At 48.2% G+C, this 15,984-nt stretch overlaps 7 protein-coding genes across 7 annotated transcripts; 4 read left to right on the top strand and 3 right to left on the bottom strand.

Moving 5' to 3' along the window:
• Nucleotides 1–207: 207 nt before the first annotated feature.
• On the top strand, nt 208–1,983 carry FOMMEDRAFT_89124 (protein disulfide isomerase; the record flags this gene model as incomplete). Its single annotated transcript, XM_007268673.1, has 5 exons — nt 208–365; nt 438–575; nt 633–716; nt 774–1,646; nt 1,713–1,983. The coding sequence occupies 5 exons, from the start codon at nt 208–210 to the stop codon at nt 1,981–1,983; spliced, it is 1,524 nt and encodes a 507-aa protein (XP_007268735.1).
• Nucleotides 1,984–2,643: 660 nt separating this feature from the next.
• On the top strand, nt 2,644–3,775 carry FOMMEDRAFT_169574 (thioredoxin-domain-containing protein). Its single transcript, XM_007268672.1, has 2 exons — nt 2,644–3,376; nt 3,440–3,775. Exons 1-2 carry the CDS (start codon nt 2,682–2,684, stop codon nt 3,705–3,707), a joined length of 963 nt encoding a protein of 320 aa, XP_007268734.1. The 5' UTR covers nt 2,644–2,681; the 3' UTR covers nt 3,708–3,775.
• A 763-nt stretch (nt 3,776–4,538) lies between these two features.
• On the bottom strand, nt 4,539–8,242 carry FOMMEDRAFT_169573 (uncharacterized protein; the record flags this gene model as incomplete). Its single annotated transcript, XM_007268671.1, has 9 exons — nt 4,539–5,966; nt 6,029–6,847; nt 6,908–7,110; nt 7,179–7,488; nt 7,541–7,554; nt 7,615–7,824; nt 7,891–8,029; nt 8,079–8,158; nt 8,218–8,242. The coding sequence occupies 9 exons, from the start codon at nt 8,240–8,242 to the stop codon at nt 4,683–4,685; spliced, it is 3,084 nt and encodes a 1,027-aa protein (XP_007268733.1). The 3' UTR covers nt 4,539–4,682.
• Nucleotides 8,243–8,842: 600 nt separating this feature from the next.
• Nucleotides 8,843–9,664, bottom strand: FOMMEDRAFT_88285 (translationally-controlled tumor protein; the record flags this gene model as incomplete). The annotated part of the gene is made up of 6 exons (XM_007268670.1): nt 8,843–8,889; nt 8,954–9,023; nt 9,083–9,205; nt 9,265–9,398; nt 9,462–9,538; nt 9,606–9,664. 6 exons carry the CDS (start codon nt 9,662–9,664, stop codon nt 8,843–8,845), a joined length of 510 nt encoding a protein of 169 aa, XP_007268732.1.
• A 239-nt stretch (nt 9,665–9,903) lies between these two features.
• On the top strand, nt 9,904–11,989 carry FOMMEDRAFT_126390 (WD40 repeat-like protein; the record flags this gene model as incomplete). The annotated part of the gene is made up of 5 exons (XM_007268669.1): nt 9,904–10,215; nt 10,268–10,873; nt 10,931–11,254; nt 11,418–11,598; nt 11,709–11,989. The coding sequence occupies 5 exons, from the start codon at nt 9,904–9,906 to the stop codon at nt 11,864–11,866; spliced, it is 1,581 nt and encodes a 526-aa protein (XP_007268731.1). The 3' UTR covers nt 11,867–11,989.
• Nucleotides 11,990–12,206: 217 nt separating this feature from the next.
• On the bottom strand, nt 12,207–14,739 carry FOMMEDRAFT_111283 (DUF1716-domain-containing protein; the record flags this gene model as incomplete). Its single annotated transcript, XM_007268668.1, has 10 exons — nt 12,207–12,461; nt 12,535–12,906; nt 12,981–13,116; nt 13,175–13,323; nt 13,373–13,593; nt 13,658–13,751; nt 13,807–14,077; nt 14,132–14,238; nt 14,298–14,654; nt 14,716–14,739. 10 exons carry the CDS (start codon nt 14,737–14,739, stop codon nt 12,270–12,272), a joined length of 1,923 nt encoding a protein of 640 aa, XP_007268730.1. The 3' UTR covers nt 12,207–12,269.
• Nucleotides 14,740–14,990: 251 nt separating this feature from the next.
• On the top strand, nt 14,991–15,838 carry FOMMEDRAFT_89383 (RNA-binding domain-containing protein; the record flags this gene model as incomplete). The annotated part of the gene is made up of 4 exons (XM_007268667.1): nt 14,991–15,336; nt 15,399–15,523; nt 15,581–15,647; nt 15,705–15,838. The coding sequence occupies 4 exons, from the start codon at nt 14,991–14,993 to the stop codon at nt 15,836–15,838; spliced, it is 672 nt and encodes a 223-aa protein (XP_007268729.1).
• Between the last annotated feature and the right edge of the window lie 146 nt (nt 15,839–15,984).

Below are 15,984 nucleotides of genomic sequence, written 5' to 3'. Positions count from 1 at the left end.
GTCTATAGATTTATTATACAAGTTTTTATCCATCCACAAAATCTCGCCCGCCGGGGGAAGTGTGGGGGGGGGGGGGGACTATTGAGTAAGACTGCCGAATAAACCGGCGCGCATTGTAGCATTGACACGTCAGTCCACGTCGCGTTTATATTCACGCGTTTTGCTGGTCCTCTCCGTCTTGTCACCCGACGTCCACGTCGCCCAAAAATGCGTCTCTCGCAGCTCGCCCCCTACGCAGCACTGCTCGCCGCAGCAGGCTTTGCTTCCGCTGCGGATGATTCGGACATCATCAGCCTTACGCCCTCCAATTTCATCTCCGTCGTCAACAAGGAGCCTCTGATCCTTGTTGAGTTTTTCGCGCCATGGTCAGCTCATCAGAATTCACCTGCGACCTGATCGTTGCTTAATGTCCCTTTTTCTTTTTCCGTTCTATGTAGGTGCGGGCACTGCAAGGCGTTGGCACCCCATTACGAGGAGGCCGCAACTGCCCTCAAGGAGAAAGACATCAAACTTGCCAAGGTGGACTGTGTCGACCAGGCTGACCTCTGCCAGCAACACGACGTCAAGGGGTATCCGTAAGTAGTTCTTACTAACTGACAAAAACAGAAGGATTATTCTAATGTTCGCTGCAGCACCCTGAAGGTTTTCAAATATGGTGAACCTTCTGATTACACTGGTCCTCGTAAGGCAGACGGCATCATCAGTTACCTGATCAAGTCCGTCTCTCACCGAAGTGCTTTGAGATCGTACTTTTTCTGACGTCGCCTCCACAGACAATCCCTTCCTGCTGTTGCAGAAGTGAAGGCTAACAACCACACCGAATTCCAAAGCGCTGACCGACTCGTCCTCATCGCCTATCTTTCTTCCCAAACTCAAGCTCCCGGTCCCGAATTCACCGCAGCCGCAGAAAAGCACCGCGACGACTACCTCTTCGGTTTTACGACTGATGAGGAGGCCATCAAGGAAGCAGGTGTAACCCCTCCGGCAATCGTCCTATACAGGAAATTCGATGAACCCCGTATCGACTTTACTCAACACGTCCCCTCGGCTACAGTCAAGGAAATCGAAGCTTTCGCTCTCGAAAATGCCATTCCTTACGTTGATGAGGTAAACGGTGACAACTATCAGACCTACATGAACAGCGGACTTCCTCTCGGATATCTCTTCATCGACCCGACTGAGGAGAAGAAAGATGAACACCTCGCCAATCTTCGTCCAGTCGCCGCAAAATACAAGGGCAAAGTCAACTTCGTCTGGATCGACGCGATCAAGTTCGGTGATCACGCCAAAGCCCTTAACCTACCTGACATCAAATGGCCAGCGTTCGTCGTCCAGGACCTCCATAAGCAACTCAAGTACCCGATCAGCCAGGCCCATGAGCTCACTGCCGATAAGATCGACGATTGGATTTCGAAGTATCTTGACGGTCAACTCCAGCCTGAGTTGAAGAGCGAGGCGATCCCAGCAGAACAGACCGAGGCTGTGTATACGATTGTGGGCAAGACGTTTGATGAGGTCGTACTTGATGACTCGAAGGATGTGTTCATCGAGTTCTACGCACCGTGGTGTGGTCACTGCAAGCGTCTCAAGCCGACTTGGGACTCGCTTGGTGAACGTTACGCAAATATCAAGGACAAGCTCGTGATGTACGTATATTCTCATATCTCATCTCACACACTTTTTCTTATCATTTATCCTCCCTACTTTATCAGCGCAAAGATGGACGCAACAGAAAACGACCTCCCACCATCCGTCGACTTCCGCATCTCCGGGTTCCCAACACTGAAGTTCAAACCCGCAGGTTCCAAAGAATTCCTCGATTTCAACGGTGACCGCTCACTCGAGTCGCTCATCGAGTTCGTCGAAGAGCAGGCGAAGAACAGCCTCGAGTACGTTCCTCCCGCAGAAGTTTCTGGTGCCTCATCAACTGCTGCTTCGCACGAGGCGACGCCTGAACCGAAGGAAGGTCACGACGAGCTTTAGGCGCCACGGTAGATTGACGTCACGTATCTATTCGGATTTTCCTTTTTGTAATGGAATATTTACGTATCCGCATACATCCATTTATTCATCCATACTCTGGCTTCGAGCTACATGGAGTTAGAGCCCAAAAAGCATGTAAAATATACAAATTGCATCACTTTGGAAAAATACATGCTTGTACACCCATTGCAATTGGTCAAAGTTAAAACTCGGTTGGTCAGAATGATACAGAAGCAGAATGTATGTCGATCTGTGGGTCCAAAGTCAAAGAGCGATGAAATAAACCAGGCAACCAAGAAGTACTGCTATACAGTACTAACTAACGAAGAAACCTACCTCTGTACCTTCTCTGCAGCAGATCTCTCTCCATTTCTTTCCTTTCCTTTTTGTTCTGATCTCCCTCGTTTGAGGGACTTTTTTCGTCAATCGATAAAACAATTGGATTTTCTTTGCGTCAGGCTTTCTAGTACGTCTAGATGATGGTAACGATGGGATACTAGTAACTGTGCCCCCACAAGACCTATTGCCTGGAATTCCACATCGATTTAACTCCGGGATACAAATATACAATCGGCAAGGCAACGAACAAACATCATCGCACAGCCTCTGATATCAGTAGTATTTACGTTTGCCAACTTTATGATGAATTGTCACGGCATACGAAGGCACTGTACCACCACGAACGAACGAACGCAAGGATGAATGAACAAGACACCAGCTCAACTATAAGGATCCCTCCGATGAACGTCTTCCACGAGAAATCCGATGAACCCGGTATCGAGTTCGTTCAGCACATTCCTTCCTTTACATTCAAGGAAACGGATCCCTTGGCTCTTGGCAATGACGTCCACGAAGTACACGGTGGTAACTACCTAGCATACACGCAGAGTGGACTTCCTCTCGCGTACCTATTTCTCGACCCGACTGAGGAGAAGAAGGACGAGCACATCGCCAATCTTCGTCCTGTCGCTGCGAAATATAAGGGCAAGGTCAACTTCGTCTGGGCTGACGCAATCAAGTTCGGTGATCACGCCAAGGCCCTTAACCTCACTGAAATCAAATGGCCGGGCTTCGTTCTTCACGACTTCTCCAAAGCACTTAAGTACCCGATCAGCCAATCTCAGGAGCTCACCACCGAGAAGATCGACGACTGGGTCTCGAAGTATCTTGATGGTCAACTCCAGCCTGTGTTGAGGAGCGAGGCGATCCCAGCAGAACAGACCGAGGCTGTGTATACGGTTGTAGGCAAGACGTTTGATGAGGTCGTACTTGATGACTCGAAGGATGTGTTCATCGAGTTCTACGCACCGTGGTGTGGTCACTGCAAGCATCTCAAGCCGATCTGGGATTCGCTTGGTGAACGTTATGCAAATATCAAAGACAAGCTCTTGATGTACGTATCTTCCCATATCCCATTAGACACTTTTTCGGTCATTTAACCTCCCTGCTTTTGTAGTGCAAAGATGGATGCGACAGAGAACGACCTCCCATCATCCGTCGACTTCCGCGTCGCCGTGTTCCCAACACTTAAGTTCAAACCTGCAAGTTCAAAAGAGTTCCTTGACTTCAACGGTGACCACTCACTCGAGTCACTCACCGAGTTCATCGAAGAGCATGCGAAGAACAGGCTCGGATACGATCCTGCCGCGGAAGTCTCTGGTGCTTCTTCGACTGCCTCGCACGATGCGACGTCTGAGCTGAGAGACGCACACGATGAGCTTTAGGTAACCAGGTAAATTCCTACCATGCCGCATATCCAGTGGTTCTATTCGGATTTCTTTTTGTAACGAAGTATTTATGTGTCCCCATAGATAATACTTTTCTGACCTCTGTGTTCGAGCCAGAGACCGAGAAGCATGTAAAATATGCAAATTGTACACTTCTGAAATATACATACTTGCTTACAATCACAATTTTGGTCTATCGGAATGACGCAACCCGATTCCGGAAGCAAAGTTCGTGTCGATCTGTGTGGGTCCAAAATGTAAGTGAAAAGAAATCAAGCGACCAAGAATTACTAGTAATTCTGGCAAAAAGCTCTACATCTCTTACTTCTCTACAACGGATAATATCTCCTCTTGGTCTTTCATTCCCCTTTTGTTCTGATCTCTCTCGTTGGAAGGGGTCTTTTCGTCAATCATAAACAGTTGGTCTCCTTCACCTTGGTCCCAGGTCCATGATGATCAAATATTAACTGTACTTACAATACCTATTGCAGCGGATTCTATATCGATATAACTTTGAATATGTATATATCTACATACACGTATATTATACATAGCATATACACATATAATAGCGGCCAAAGCAACGAACAAGCTCCATCGCACAGCCATTGATATCAGTACATACATGTAAACGACTCACGATCAACATGAGATTCTTCTTTGATTGATTTATCTCTCTTCTCTGCTCTAGGCTCTCTTTTCGGAGGTATTTTACACGCTAATATCAGTACAGCACGCTTCAAGATCAGATGGATGGATGGTAAACCCGGAGTATTTTGCAAAAGGTTAAATGGTCAAAGGAAGGTATAAGGAACAGACAGCCAAAGGGAGAAAGTGAAAAGTAAGGAACGAACAAGGTGTAAGAGAACAAACAAGCGACAGCCAAAGGGAACGGGTTGGAAATACGAAGGTATCGCACCGCCGCCACGAACGATCGGACAAAAAGAATGAATGAACGAGACACCAGCTCAACTAAAAGAACCCACTATCATTCGTAGTAGCAAAGTCAGGTACGCTCTTCGACGCCACGCGGGCACTAGTATGTCGACCGGGTGGGCGGAACGAAGGGGGTGGAGGGAGTAAAGACGTATCCCGTCCTGATCCCGTCATCCGACCCGCCGACCGTCCCCAGGAACGTCCGATGGAATTTGCAGCATCGGGATAGCCACCCGCTAGCGCTGAGCAGCGATTCAGATATAAGGAATTGTTAACGTCAACTGTTGATCGGGCATGAGAGTGCATCGTTGGAACCGGCTCAACCGGCTCAACCGGCCTGGTGAAAGATGCAGAGGACTTCCCGGTACTCGTCGTCACTGTCGACACCGAAGCAGAATGAGAACGCGAAATTAGTCGCGTACGTGAGGCCGAATGGTTATGCTCCAATGGTATTGAATTGGATTGTGGTGATGACTGAGCCTGGGAGTGTTTACGACTACGACTACGACTCGGAAGTCTGAGCGACCGAGCCCGGGTCTTCACCGCCGCCCAGCCTTTTCGTACGCGCTGTGCAGCTCGCGACTGACGTCCCCTACCTTCGTCACTTACTGTATCAATGCTAAACGATGACACGAGCGCACGCGATAGGCGCCCTGGAACAGCCTTTCTCGTATTCATTTGAATATCAATGCGCTGCGCGCGCGCAGTCGCACCTGCGTCGAAGAGACGCTCAAGTTCTTGTGTTGCTTCTTCGCGAAAGGCTGCACGGGAGGAAGGAGAGATAGCCAGTGCGTGCGCGACGTCGAATAGTGCACGCGGTGTATATTCAAAGGCAGAGGGCATTGGCGTGTGGGAGTTATGTGCTGCACTTGACAAGGAAACATGCGTGAAATCTGAGTCATCCTCGAACAGCTCAATGTCGGACGGATCAGGGTGTTGTGCATGAAAGACGATCATATGCGCTGGCGCAGGAGGTCCGTCGGGGGTTGAGGCGACAGAGGGAACGTCTAAGATTTTAGACGTGAGATACGTCGTAGTCTCGAGGCTTTCACAAACAAAGGACATGTTACGCATAAACTGCACCAGAGCGTTGGATAGCGCCTTCTTGAAGTGAAGGAGTGCAGTCTGTCGAATTTCCTCCTCTTGTTCAGTAGTGTATCCCTTAGAGTGGCGGGAAGAGTATGGAAAATGCAGTCGGCCTTGCCTAACATCGTCGTCGCAGATCTGGATGATGTCTTCCACCGTGAAACCGGACATGCTATATATCCAGTTACGCATTTCTGTAGTGAAGGCAGGCAAGCAGAGCTTGTATGAAGGGAGCTGACAAGAGAGAATCGTTATTATCTGGATAGCAGTGAATAAACATTTATGGAATGACATACCTGATGTTTCGCAAATTCATAGACGAGTACTTCGGACGACCCATCGCACGAAACTCGCTCCGCAAACAAGGAGACGTATGTGCATCCGGCCTCAAGTACGGATCGTGTACCTCTGGAAGCAGTGTCTTTGCATCCATACAGCACCCTATCAACATCAGCCGGGGATGCGCCTGCGGTCTCGGCTAGCACATCTCGGAACCGACCCATGAAGCGCATCTTGAAACCGCGAGAGCCGTATCGTCGTCTCCAGTCGTGTTCCGTGCCGAGAACTTCCGCGGTATCCTGCTCGTGAGCTCCCTCGTTATAATGGGCAGAAGGTATAGCCGTTCCTTGTGGTGCTTGTGCCAGCGTACGGACGAGGAACAGCATCAGTCCCCTGTCGTCACTGGTACTGGTATTTAATACTCGTTCCGCATCCCGGGCCCGCGAATCTGCATCTTCAGCAAGCATGAGGAATTCCCTGATATCTATATGCGTCCCAGTCTCAAGCGCCTGATAATGCAGTGTGCCCAGCTTCTCGAGCGGTAAATCGAGCTGCGTAGCTAGCTGAGCAGCGGCCTCAAGTAGACGCATCTTAAATTGGGCCACTGCGGACACAGCATCACCTGGTTGCCTATTGGCATTGGCATTAAAGAAGCTGAGAAGGGTAGTCAAAGGGAAGCAACGGAACAGAGCATCCCAAATACACGGTCGTTTATCAAAAGAAGTCGAGATGGCTGTGATGCGTTGCAAGAAAGGTGAGGTGATCGACCAGTCGAGGGAAATTGCAAGCAGCCAGTGAAACGTTGGGCTGCGAATGTCCAATTCATCCAGAATGCCCTAGATAAGGGGAGTAATTTTAAGAATCTAATACAAAGAACATGTTGTATCTAGTAGTACCTCTGGTAGGCCTTGAAGGTTGACGCGCTGTGTGGGAAGGACCCCATTTTCATTAACAAGAACACGTCCGTCAGAAGCGATGGCAATACTCGCGATGCTAAGCTGAGGAGCAGAGAATCGCGTGCTTCCGTTCTCGGGACTGTTGGAGAAGATGAGAAGGGTAGTTACACATATGAGGCCCGCAGAAATAACTGCAGGAATGACTAGTAATGGAAGAAGTATTTATTAGGATAGACATCAATGATTGTTCATCAAAGTCAAACCGGCTGACCTAAGGTAAGCACATCCCTGTGAATTTTACCGCCACTATTATTCAAATCAATAGCATGCGAGTTCTTGAGTTCGAATTTCATTCCTGAAAGAGCGAGCACGCCTGCACCAATCACAGATGATCCGAAAACAATTGGTATTACTGCACGGGCGATGACTCTATACTTTTTGGACTGGAGGTGCTTGTCTGTAAAGAACTTGAAGGCAAGAAAGGAGAAGAGGGAGCACGACATGTTTATGAATATGACGAGAAGGGCTTGGCCAGGAGCAACGCGTGCAGTGAGCGACGGTAATAAAAAGAAAGGTGCATACTAATCGGAGTCGAAGTCAACACCGAAGTCAGACAAAGTGAAGACGACATACGTGCATGAATCCCACTGCGTCACCACATTGAGATTAGACAAGAAGTACACTTGGAAATTCATTACTTCACCAACCAGAAAGTCCGACCAGCAGGCCGCATACAGAGTAACTCCAAATAAATGCTTTATGAGTTTGATTGCGCGGTAACTGGGCATCCAAAATTGTGATGGCACCAAAAATGAGAACAATCGGAACAAAGAAAGACAAGGCGATGAAACCGGGCTCGAATCTAATAACCGCTTGCTGATCGCCGAGTGACACAAGATGGACCCGAGAGCAAGATACTGCATAACGTGGAATTTGGTCGAAATATCAGTGCATAATAATCAAAGCATATCGAGAAATATCACGTTGGCAAGCCCAGCATCCCAGCGTCAATGAAAGCGCAGCTGCAGCAAGGACTGTACATCTACGAAGGATGAACACTCGGTGACGACTGAAACAATCGAGTAGAGTGAAAGATGTGTATATGCCGAGGGTCGCGTTTATCTGCAGCGCATGAGTGGAATAAAACCTGTAGTGGAATATTTCATCATACCAGGCCCCAGATTATAAGGCCCGCGTTTTCTTCTATTTTGAAAGGAATTGGCTGAGGTCGAGGCGCGAAAAGGGGGTCGCCTTTTAAGGATTGAATTCTTCAGAAATTCACTCGACCAACGCATTGAACTTCCACTCACCAGAGTGACTATCAGATACATTCATATTGATACAGAGTGAGAGAAAACCAGCTCATAGACGACAAGAGGTTCAGGGAGAACTTTGAGACAGCAAGAAGGGAGCTCCCCATCCTGTGCAGAGCGTAATTTGTACTTGTACGGGAGACATTCGAAATTGAATTCAGTCCGAGGCCGAGAGTTGGATTGAATTAGGGTTGATCGCATCGAGTGCAGCACAAGCACCCTCAACGCAGCGCGCTACCGAAGTTTAAAGTACGGTTCCTGAGCAGTTGGCTTGCGGCAAGTAAGACATGGATATTGAAGGATATGTGACTGCTGGAAGGAAGAAGGAGAAACAAGACTGTTGACGTGTTTGACAGTTGCCAATGGAAAACGGAAGCAACGATCGTCTTCTCGCTTGGATGCACGACGCGTCCCGCCACTCATGCACGATACCGATCGTCGCTTTGCTTCCGTGCAGGCTCTCCGACGTCAGCTCTATTGATCCCTTGCTATATGCGTCAAATATACAAACCTCTGTTCTGAGCAACAAAATGACTCTAGAGAAAAATCATAGCACTCCCATTTTCATCAGTACACTATGCAGACACACTGTTACCCCATAATTGCATAAATGCTTCCAGCCTTACAGCTTCACCTCCTTCACACCATCTTTCCAGAACGTAAAGTAAGCTGAGACAAAGACACAGCCATCAACACCTGGAGCACAGTGTAAGAACAAAGTTTGTCCACTCACGCGTGGTACCATCCTCGCGGTAGTTCAGGAGTGCAATCATGCCATCGGGGTTCATGTTCTCGCCAGTGTACTAGGAAACGCATGTAAGACATGATTCACCTATATATAAATAATACAAGCTGTACTGACGAATTCGTAATCGTTGAAGTTGCTGACGATCTTCTTCGCATATGCACTGGCACCTTTCTCGAACACCTCAACCCGCTCAGGATTGGTTTCCTGCAGTTTTGCCTTGACCGCCTTCATGTAACCCTATGTGAAACAAGGATCGTCGGTAAAGATGATACCACAATGATCGGCGCAGTCCATACCTTGAGGCAGGTAAGGTAGCTCTTTTTGTCAAATGTTGTCGGCTGAAGACGGAACGAGTGGATAATATTGTTGACCGACGTGGCGCCTTCCTCTTGCAAGGCTTCCTCCTGCTCCTCAGCGGATGGATTCGCACCTGTTTTCGGCGTCCAGTTAAACGCGAGTTGAAGTTCAATACAGGGTCGTCTTAAAGGCATACCGATATCAACGTCCGCGCCAGGTTTAATGACAATCATTTGGCAATCAACCTCGTAGACGATGTCATCAATTGTCTTCCTGAAAGAAAAGCCACAACGGGCATGAGGAGGTGAATACGCCACGACTGATGTGAGTATATGCGCACACAGGGAAGGCATCTGAGAACATCTCGTCTCCAGTAATGATATCCTCGTAGAGAAGCATGTTTTAGATTTATTCAGAAACACTAGGGTGGGTGAAAAGTGAGAGGGTGAGGGGAGCTTAAAGATGGAAGTAGAAGATAGAGGAGTGGGTAGATGATCAACAAAATTGCTCGGATATCGCCGAAGTGACGATCATGGGTTATTTCACTTTTGGACTTCAAAATTTCGAGTATTGCACATAAACTAGTGCAGTCCGTCTTTCAAGCACGAAGCCCTAGTCAATTTCCCTTGCGGCAGGCCATGGAATACCAGCCCGTGCTCATCAAACGGCATGCCCGGCCTTCTGCAAAGCGCAACCCGGAATCTCGTTACTGGCGACAATTCAGGCATCCAGTCTTCGTCAAGGAGTACGCGCCTGTAACTGCCGTACACTTCTCTCAAACGAAACCACATCGCTACGCCGTCACTGCGGCAAGTCGTGTCCAGATATATGCACCCAGAACACAAAAGGTCGTAAAGACGATATCGCGTTTCAAAGACGTCGCGCGCTCGGGATGTATACGACGTGACGGAAAGCTTGTCCTTGCCGGAGACGATAGTGGTCTCATTCAGGTGCGATTCTTCCCATTTTTTGTGCAGGATATGGTCAATAGTATTTGTATAGATATTTGATATCAACTCCCGTGCGATTCTACGTACATTCGACGAACATAAACAACCAGTACATGTAACCAAATTCTCTATACCAAGCCTGAACCAGTTCCTGTCCTGTTCAGATGATACCACCGTCAAGCTTTGGGACGTCCCTTCGGAAGCTTCCGTGACCACATTTACTGCACACACAGACTACGTGCGTGCGGGTCAAGTTGCACCTTCCAACGCAAATCTCATTCTCACTGGTGCATACGATGCAACTGTACGGCTATTCGACGCACGCTCGGGACGCTGCGAAATGACTATGGGCGGACCTGATAGCGAGTCCGGTGCGAATGCTGCTCCTGTCGAGGAGGTACTTATGTTCCCTTCCGGTACCGTCGCGCTCTCCGCTGCAGGTCCGATCCTCCGAGCTTGGGACCTTGTGGCAGGCGGACGCTGCATTCGCGCTCTCTCAAATCACCAGAAGACAATCACTTCGCTTGCATTTGACTCTCGTGCCAGTCGATTATTGACTGGAGGTTTGGACCATATGGTAAAAGTATACGACGTGAGCACGTACAAGGTCGTACATACCATGCGATATCCCGCTCCCATTCTCTGCCTTGGTATTTCCGTAAATTATCTTCTATTTTTCTTCGGAATGCACAGTATTGACATTCCTCCCTTTCAGCCCGATGATACACACATTGCCGCAGGTATGTCAGACGGAACGCTTTCCGTCCGGCGACGACAACCCAAAGCCTCCGAATCTACCTCAGAGCCCTTCTCCCTCTCCTCCCTTCGCTCAGGCGCTTTCGAGTCCTTCCTCGGTACCGAAGCCGTAACGAGAATCGGGTTAGGCCGATTCGGCGAAAAGGGCAAGGTAAAAGCCAAGCCCATCGGCGACATTAACGAATTCAAAGTCGAGGCACGGAGGAAGCGCAAGTTGCGCGCTTACGATCGCCTGCTGAAGAATTTCAAATACTCCGCGGCATTGGATGCTGTTCTCATGAAGGTATGCTTCTTGTTCCGACCCTACTGTATTGTACCATTATTCGATATTCGACCTTCTACTTTGTCCATTTGCCTGTCTTTCTCGTTACTTTTCTCTCTACTGTTCGGTTCAACATTTGATTTAACTTAAGACCTCAATTTTGATTTCAAATTATCTTTTATAGCAAGTACCCCCAACGACCGCGTTTTCGCTAATCCAGGAACTCGTCCACCGCGATGGACTGCGGATAGCTCTCGCAGGGCGGGATGACGTCCTTCTCGAACCAGTGCTCAAGCTGCTCGTCAAATACATAGCTGATCCGCGCTTCGGGGACCTCGCGGGCAGTGTTGCAAGTGTTCTACTTGGTAAGACTCCTCTCCCTTTCTTTCCATGCAACTTCGCTGAATAGCTTTCCCTTTTCTATCACTCATTCTCCCCTTATTTACCCGTATTCAACTACTACTTCTCTTGATAGATATGTATGCTCCGGTTCTCGGCCAGTCACCATTAATCGACGCTCTTTTCGTTCGGTTACGAAAGAAGGTGGATGAGGAGTTACGTTTCCAACGAGAGATATTGAAAGTCAAGGGCGCGCTTGATATGATATTTGCTTCGTCCGCCCTTGTCACTTGAATTCCTAAGTTATCTTAGCCATCTCTACTTTGTGATGTTTTGCTTTCAGTCAATTTCTTCTACTTCCAGTAATCTCCCTCATTGATTCATTTGGATATCCCGCAATCTGCATTTGTCTATCACCCCCCATCCTCCATCGTCCATGCCGTCTCATATATTCTGCACTTGCATTAGCACGAATGCATAAGAACATGCATTTAACGTGGTTTCACTCGGCCTGCATGCATTGATGCACACACACAAGGTACATGGTAAAAGCAATGCAACCGGAATATCGTGGTGAAAGTTCCGACGGCGTCGTATGGAAGTGTTTTTTTTTTGATAATAACAAATTAAAATGCACTCCACCAACATACCATTACTAACTATCTTATCTTTCCTCAACACGGCAACATCCAGACATTCAACATGCCTCAAGGAATGCAATAAGTCCCCCTAGAATCTCTTTCTGCGGCGGTGATGCATCCTCCGCCTGCGCGGCCGCAGAAGACTCTCCTTCCTCATCTACGTTGTCGCGGAACACTTTGAGAACGGAGACGACGTCTTGTAGAGTTCGGCCCTTTCGTTTGAGCATTTGTTGTGCGTGTGTGCGAGCCTGTAGGTATAACATCAGAACTAGTTCATACCAGATGGATATGAAAGGGAAAATAACAGGAAAACAAACGTACCCCGTCATCTTCCATACAAACCCAAGCCAACACATAATCAACAGTCTGTAAAGTATACAACCCCCCCTCAAGTCGTCGGAGATACCACCTATCTTCCTCCACCGGGCCAATCTCCTCTCCATCCTCCCACATCTGCGCACGTTCGCTCGCAATGTCCCGATCAATAGCCGCAAGCCTCGCGACAGCGCCCTCCCGCAGATCAAGTAGCCGATCCACCTTCTCGTATGTATTCTCCACGAACTTCGCGAGGAGACGCATGCGGGGCGTCGAATCGGATGGTAGGTTCGTGAAGAGGGAGGATAGCACACCGAGGATATGTCCCGTTGAGTCGGAAATTGCGGAAGAGGGATTGGATTTGCCCTTCTTAGAAGACTAAAGTCACCGAGGAACAAATTTCAATTAAGGACTTATAAGTCAACACTAAAGGTAAGAAGAGAGCTACAGACCTTGCCCATAAAAGCAGAAAAGAGACTTTTCAAGCCCAGTGCTTCCACGAAGGTCTCGCAGCAGGCAGTTCCGGCGGGCCCAGACATTGCAAAATCAAGGACCTTAATGCATTGAGTTGCATAATCCTTCTTGTCTCTAGGATCGGGAGTAAGAAAATGAACTTGACAGGAAGTGCGATGCGACGCGAACTCACTTCAACATGAGGACCATTAAATCAATACCTTCTGCCTCGAGGAACAACTTCTTGCATTCAGGCTCTTGCAACGAGGCACATAATACATCGAAGACATTCTCCATGAATTCTTCCTCATCTGCATCGGCAGAATTTCGCCGTCGATATTGCTAGCATTGTATTAGACACGTGAGCAGAGCTGCCTTGTTGCGGACTTACGGAGAGCACTTTCAAGCTGGACTCGATTCCGTCTGCCTTCCCGTATGCAAGTCGATTTGGCCTATTATCGAGGAGTATTGAAAGAATCTCAGCGGCATACGTGCGATTTCCATCATGCGTCTTTGCCTCTATTCGCTTCAACAGCCATAGAATAATGGTCGTTTTGGATACTACTTGTTGCCCAAGTTCTGGATTTATTCCGAGAATACTCTCAAATATCCCTGGAACATTCATCTGGTGATGAGATTGCACGGGACAGGAGAGCGAGTATATAAAATAACTCACCCAAGATGTCGAACACGCCTTGTCGATCGGCTTCCTCAGATTCGTTCAGCCGTGGTAGATTATCTACCAATAATTCTAATATGGACTGTTCAAGCTATAACCAGATACGTCAGTCTTGGGACGAAATATAACCCGTTATATACACATACCAAGGCATTAACCAGAGACTTAATAGCACCCTCTCTTCCCTCACCCTCGTCCTCTTCGTCCTCATTCTCGGCGCCGGCGTCCTCGTCAATAAGCTCATTGATAAGTTGGACAACATCAATCATGATGTCGGCATTTTCGTGACTCAGAAGCCCAACAAGCTTTGCAACGACACCAGACTTCACTAGTTCGGGATACGCGAGAACAGGCTCCTGAGATAATGGAAGAAGGGACTTGATTGAGCTGTCCAGGTCCGCTTCTGAGTCAATAAACCTAAACCCAATACTTCAGTGCTAGAAAACATTTATACATTATTGAGAAATTTACTTGGATGGATCATCTGGATATTTTGACCTCTGGTCTTGATTCTTGTCTACGGCTCGTTCGAACCGTAAGAGCATCCTGCGGATACGTGTAATTGTGAGGCCTTCATGCTAACGACGTCTATTCTTAGTACCGTTAGACAAGCCAGCCAAACCATAAGAATACTCACATCATCCTCTAACGTTCCTTCCCCTCCTGCCTTGTCAAAAATGTTCAGAATAGTCTTTTGCTCCGCAGTTAGCCCTCCACCGAAGAAACGGCCTTCTTCATCTTCCTCTGCGAAGTAGTCCGCATCGTTCCCTGGTGCAAAGTCTTCTGATACTTCAACGTCTGCATCTTCTTCAGCCGCATCTTCAATGGTCGTAGCACGCGCTTTCCCTTTACTTGATGACCCGTTGAGCTCTGGTGGGGCCGGTTGTGCAAAATTTGACGACTCTGGCGCATCGACCTTCATGCGTTTGAGCATTTCCGGCGTCGGAGCCTCTGGCATGCGCCTTTTATTCCCTCCAATGGGGAGTTTCGGTGCCTGTCAATAAAACAAGCTCCTTCAGTTACAAGTCCAACACACGAAGACACTGAACACGAACTTTGAAAAGCTTATCGATGTCCATAGCGTCTTGACATGTATTAAGTTATATTTGGAATACAAGAAACTGCCAAACAAATATTTCGAGGAGAATAGACGTAATGGAGGTTGCAAGGTGTGGAGGACAAGACGTTCAAAGAAAGACTTTGGAGCGAGGAGCGTCGATCAGCCGTGACACCAAAGCTGGAAGCTGATTACGTACACGCGTTTGCTGTGAGTGGCGCAGGGCTGCCATCGCTCAACTTGACTCTGCACCTCATCGTCCTCGCAGCGGCCATGAATAACAACAACCCATTCTACCCGAACACTTCCCGCCCGTACGCATCAACATCTTCAGCCAATGCGGATGCTAATCCATACTATCAACCCTACGCTGGTCCTCAGTATCCGACGCCCGGTGCTGCTGGATCATCCTCTACCCATCATGCCCCTGTTCCCGCGAATGCTTACGAATACGATGTCGGAATTCTTGCACAGCAGTCTGTCTATGTCCCCGGTGCTATGATCGACAAGCGTGGTGGTGCTGGTGGCAAGGTTGCGAAAGGTGGTAAACGGACAACCGTTCTGCGCAAAGGAGCAGGCAAGGTCTGGGAGGATCAAACTCTTCTTGAATGGGACTCTAGTGAGTAACACTGCATGCAACCTACACAAGTAGTAATTCTAATCTCTGCTGCTACTCTTTAGGCTGGTTCAGACTTTTCGTTGGTGACCTGAGCAATGATGTGTCTGACGATGTCCTTGCCAATGCTTTCAACAAATACCCGTCTTTTACAAAGGCTCGTGTCATTCGTGATCAGCTGAGTCAGAAGGTATGTCTATACATTCAGCTCACCTGCTGCACATTTTCTAACTTTGGTTACCTGCAGGCTAAGTATGGTTTCGTTGCTTTCTCTGACCCAGAAGATTTCTTGAAAGCCTGGAAGGAAATGGATGGTTAGCCAAGTTTCCCTGAGCCCTAATGACGTGTTCTAATACTGCAATTTACTTTAGGCAAGTACGTGGGTAATAGACCTGTTAAGCTTAAGAAAGCAGATAACAACATTCGCCCTGTCGAGATTGGCCATCGGAAGGCTAGACAGCTTGAGAAGGAGTTAAAGAAGAACAGGAAGAGCAAGCCTTACTAGACGTCGTGCTATCGATCTGGCACGTTGGCTGCGCATCTCCCCTGTACGTGCTGGCTTTCCAAGTCGCAGGACTTCTCACAGCCTTCCTTTCATTTCGCGATTAATCCAGAGGATGCGTTTGTCCGTCGACGGAAAGCCTTGGTCAG

This window comes from Fomitiporia mediterranea (assembly GCF_000271605.1).
Source record: "Fomitiporia mediterranea MF3/22 unplaced genomic scaffold FOMMEscaffold_8, whole genome shotgun sequence".
NCBI lineage: Eukaryota > Fungi > Basidiomycota > Agaricomycetes > Hymenochaetales > Hymenochaetaceae > Fomitiporia > Fomitiporia mediterranea.
This window is presented reverse-complemented; position numbering and strand designations above follow the sequence as displayed.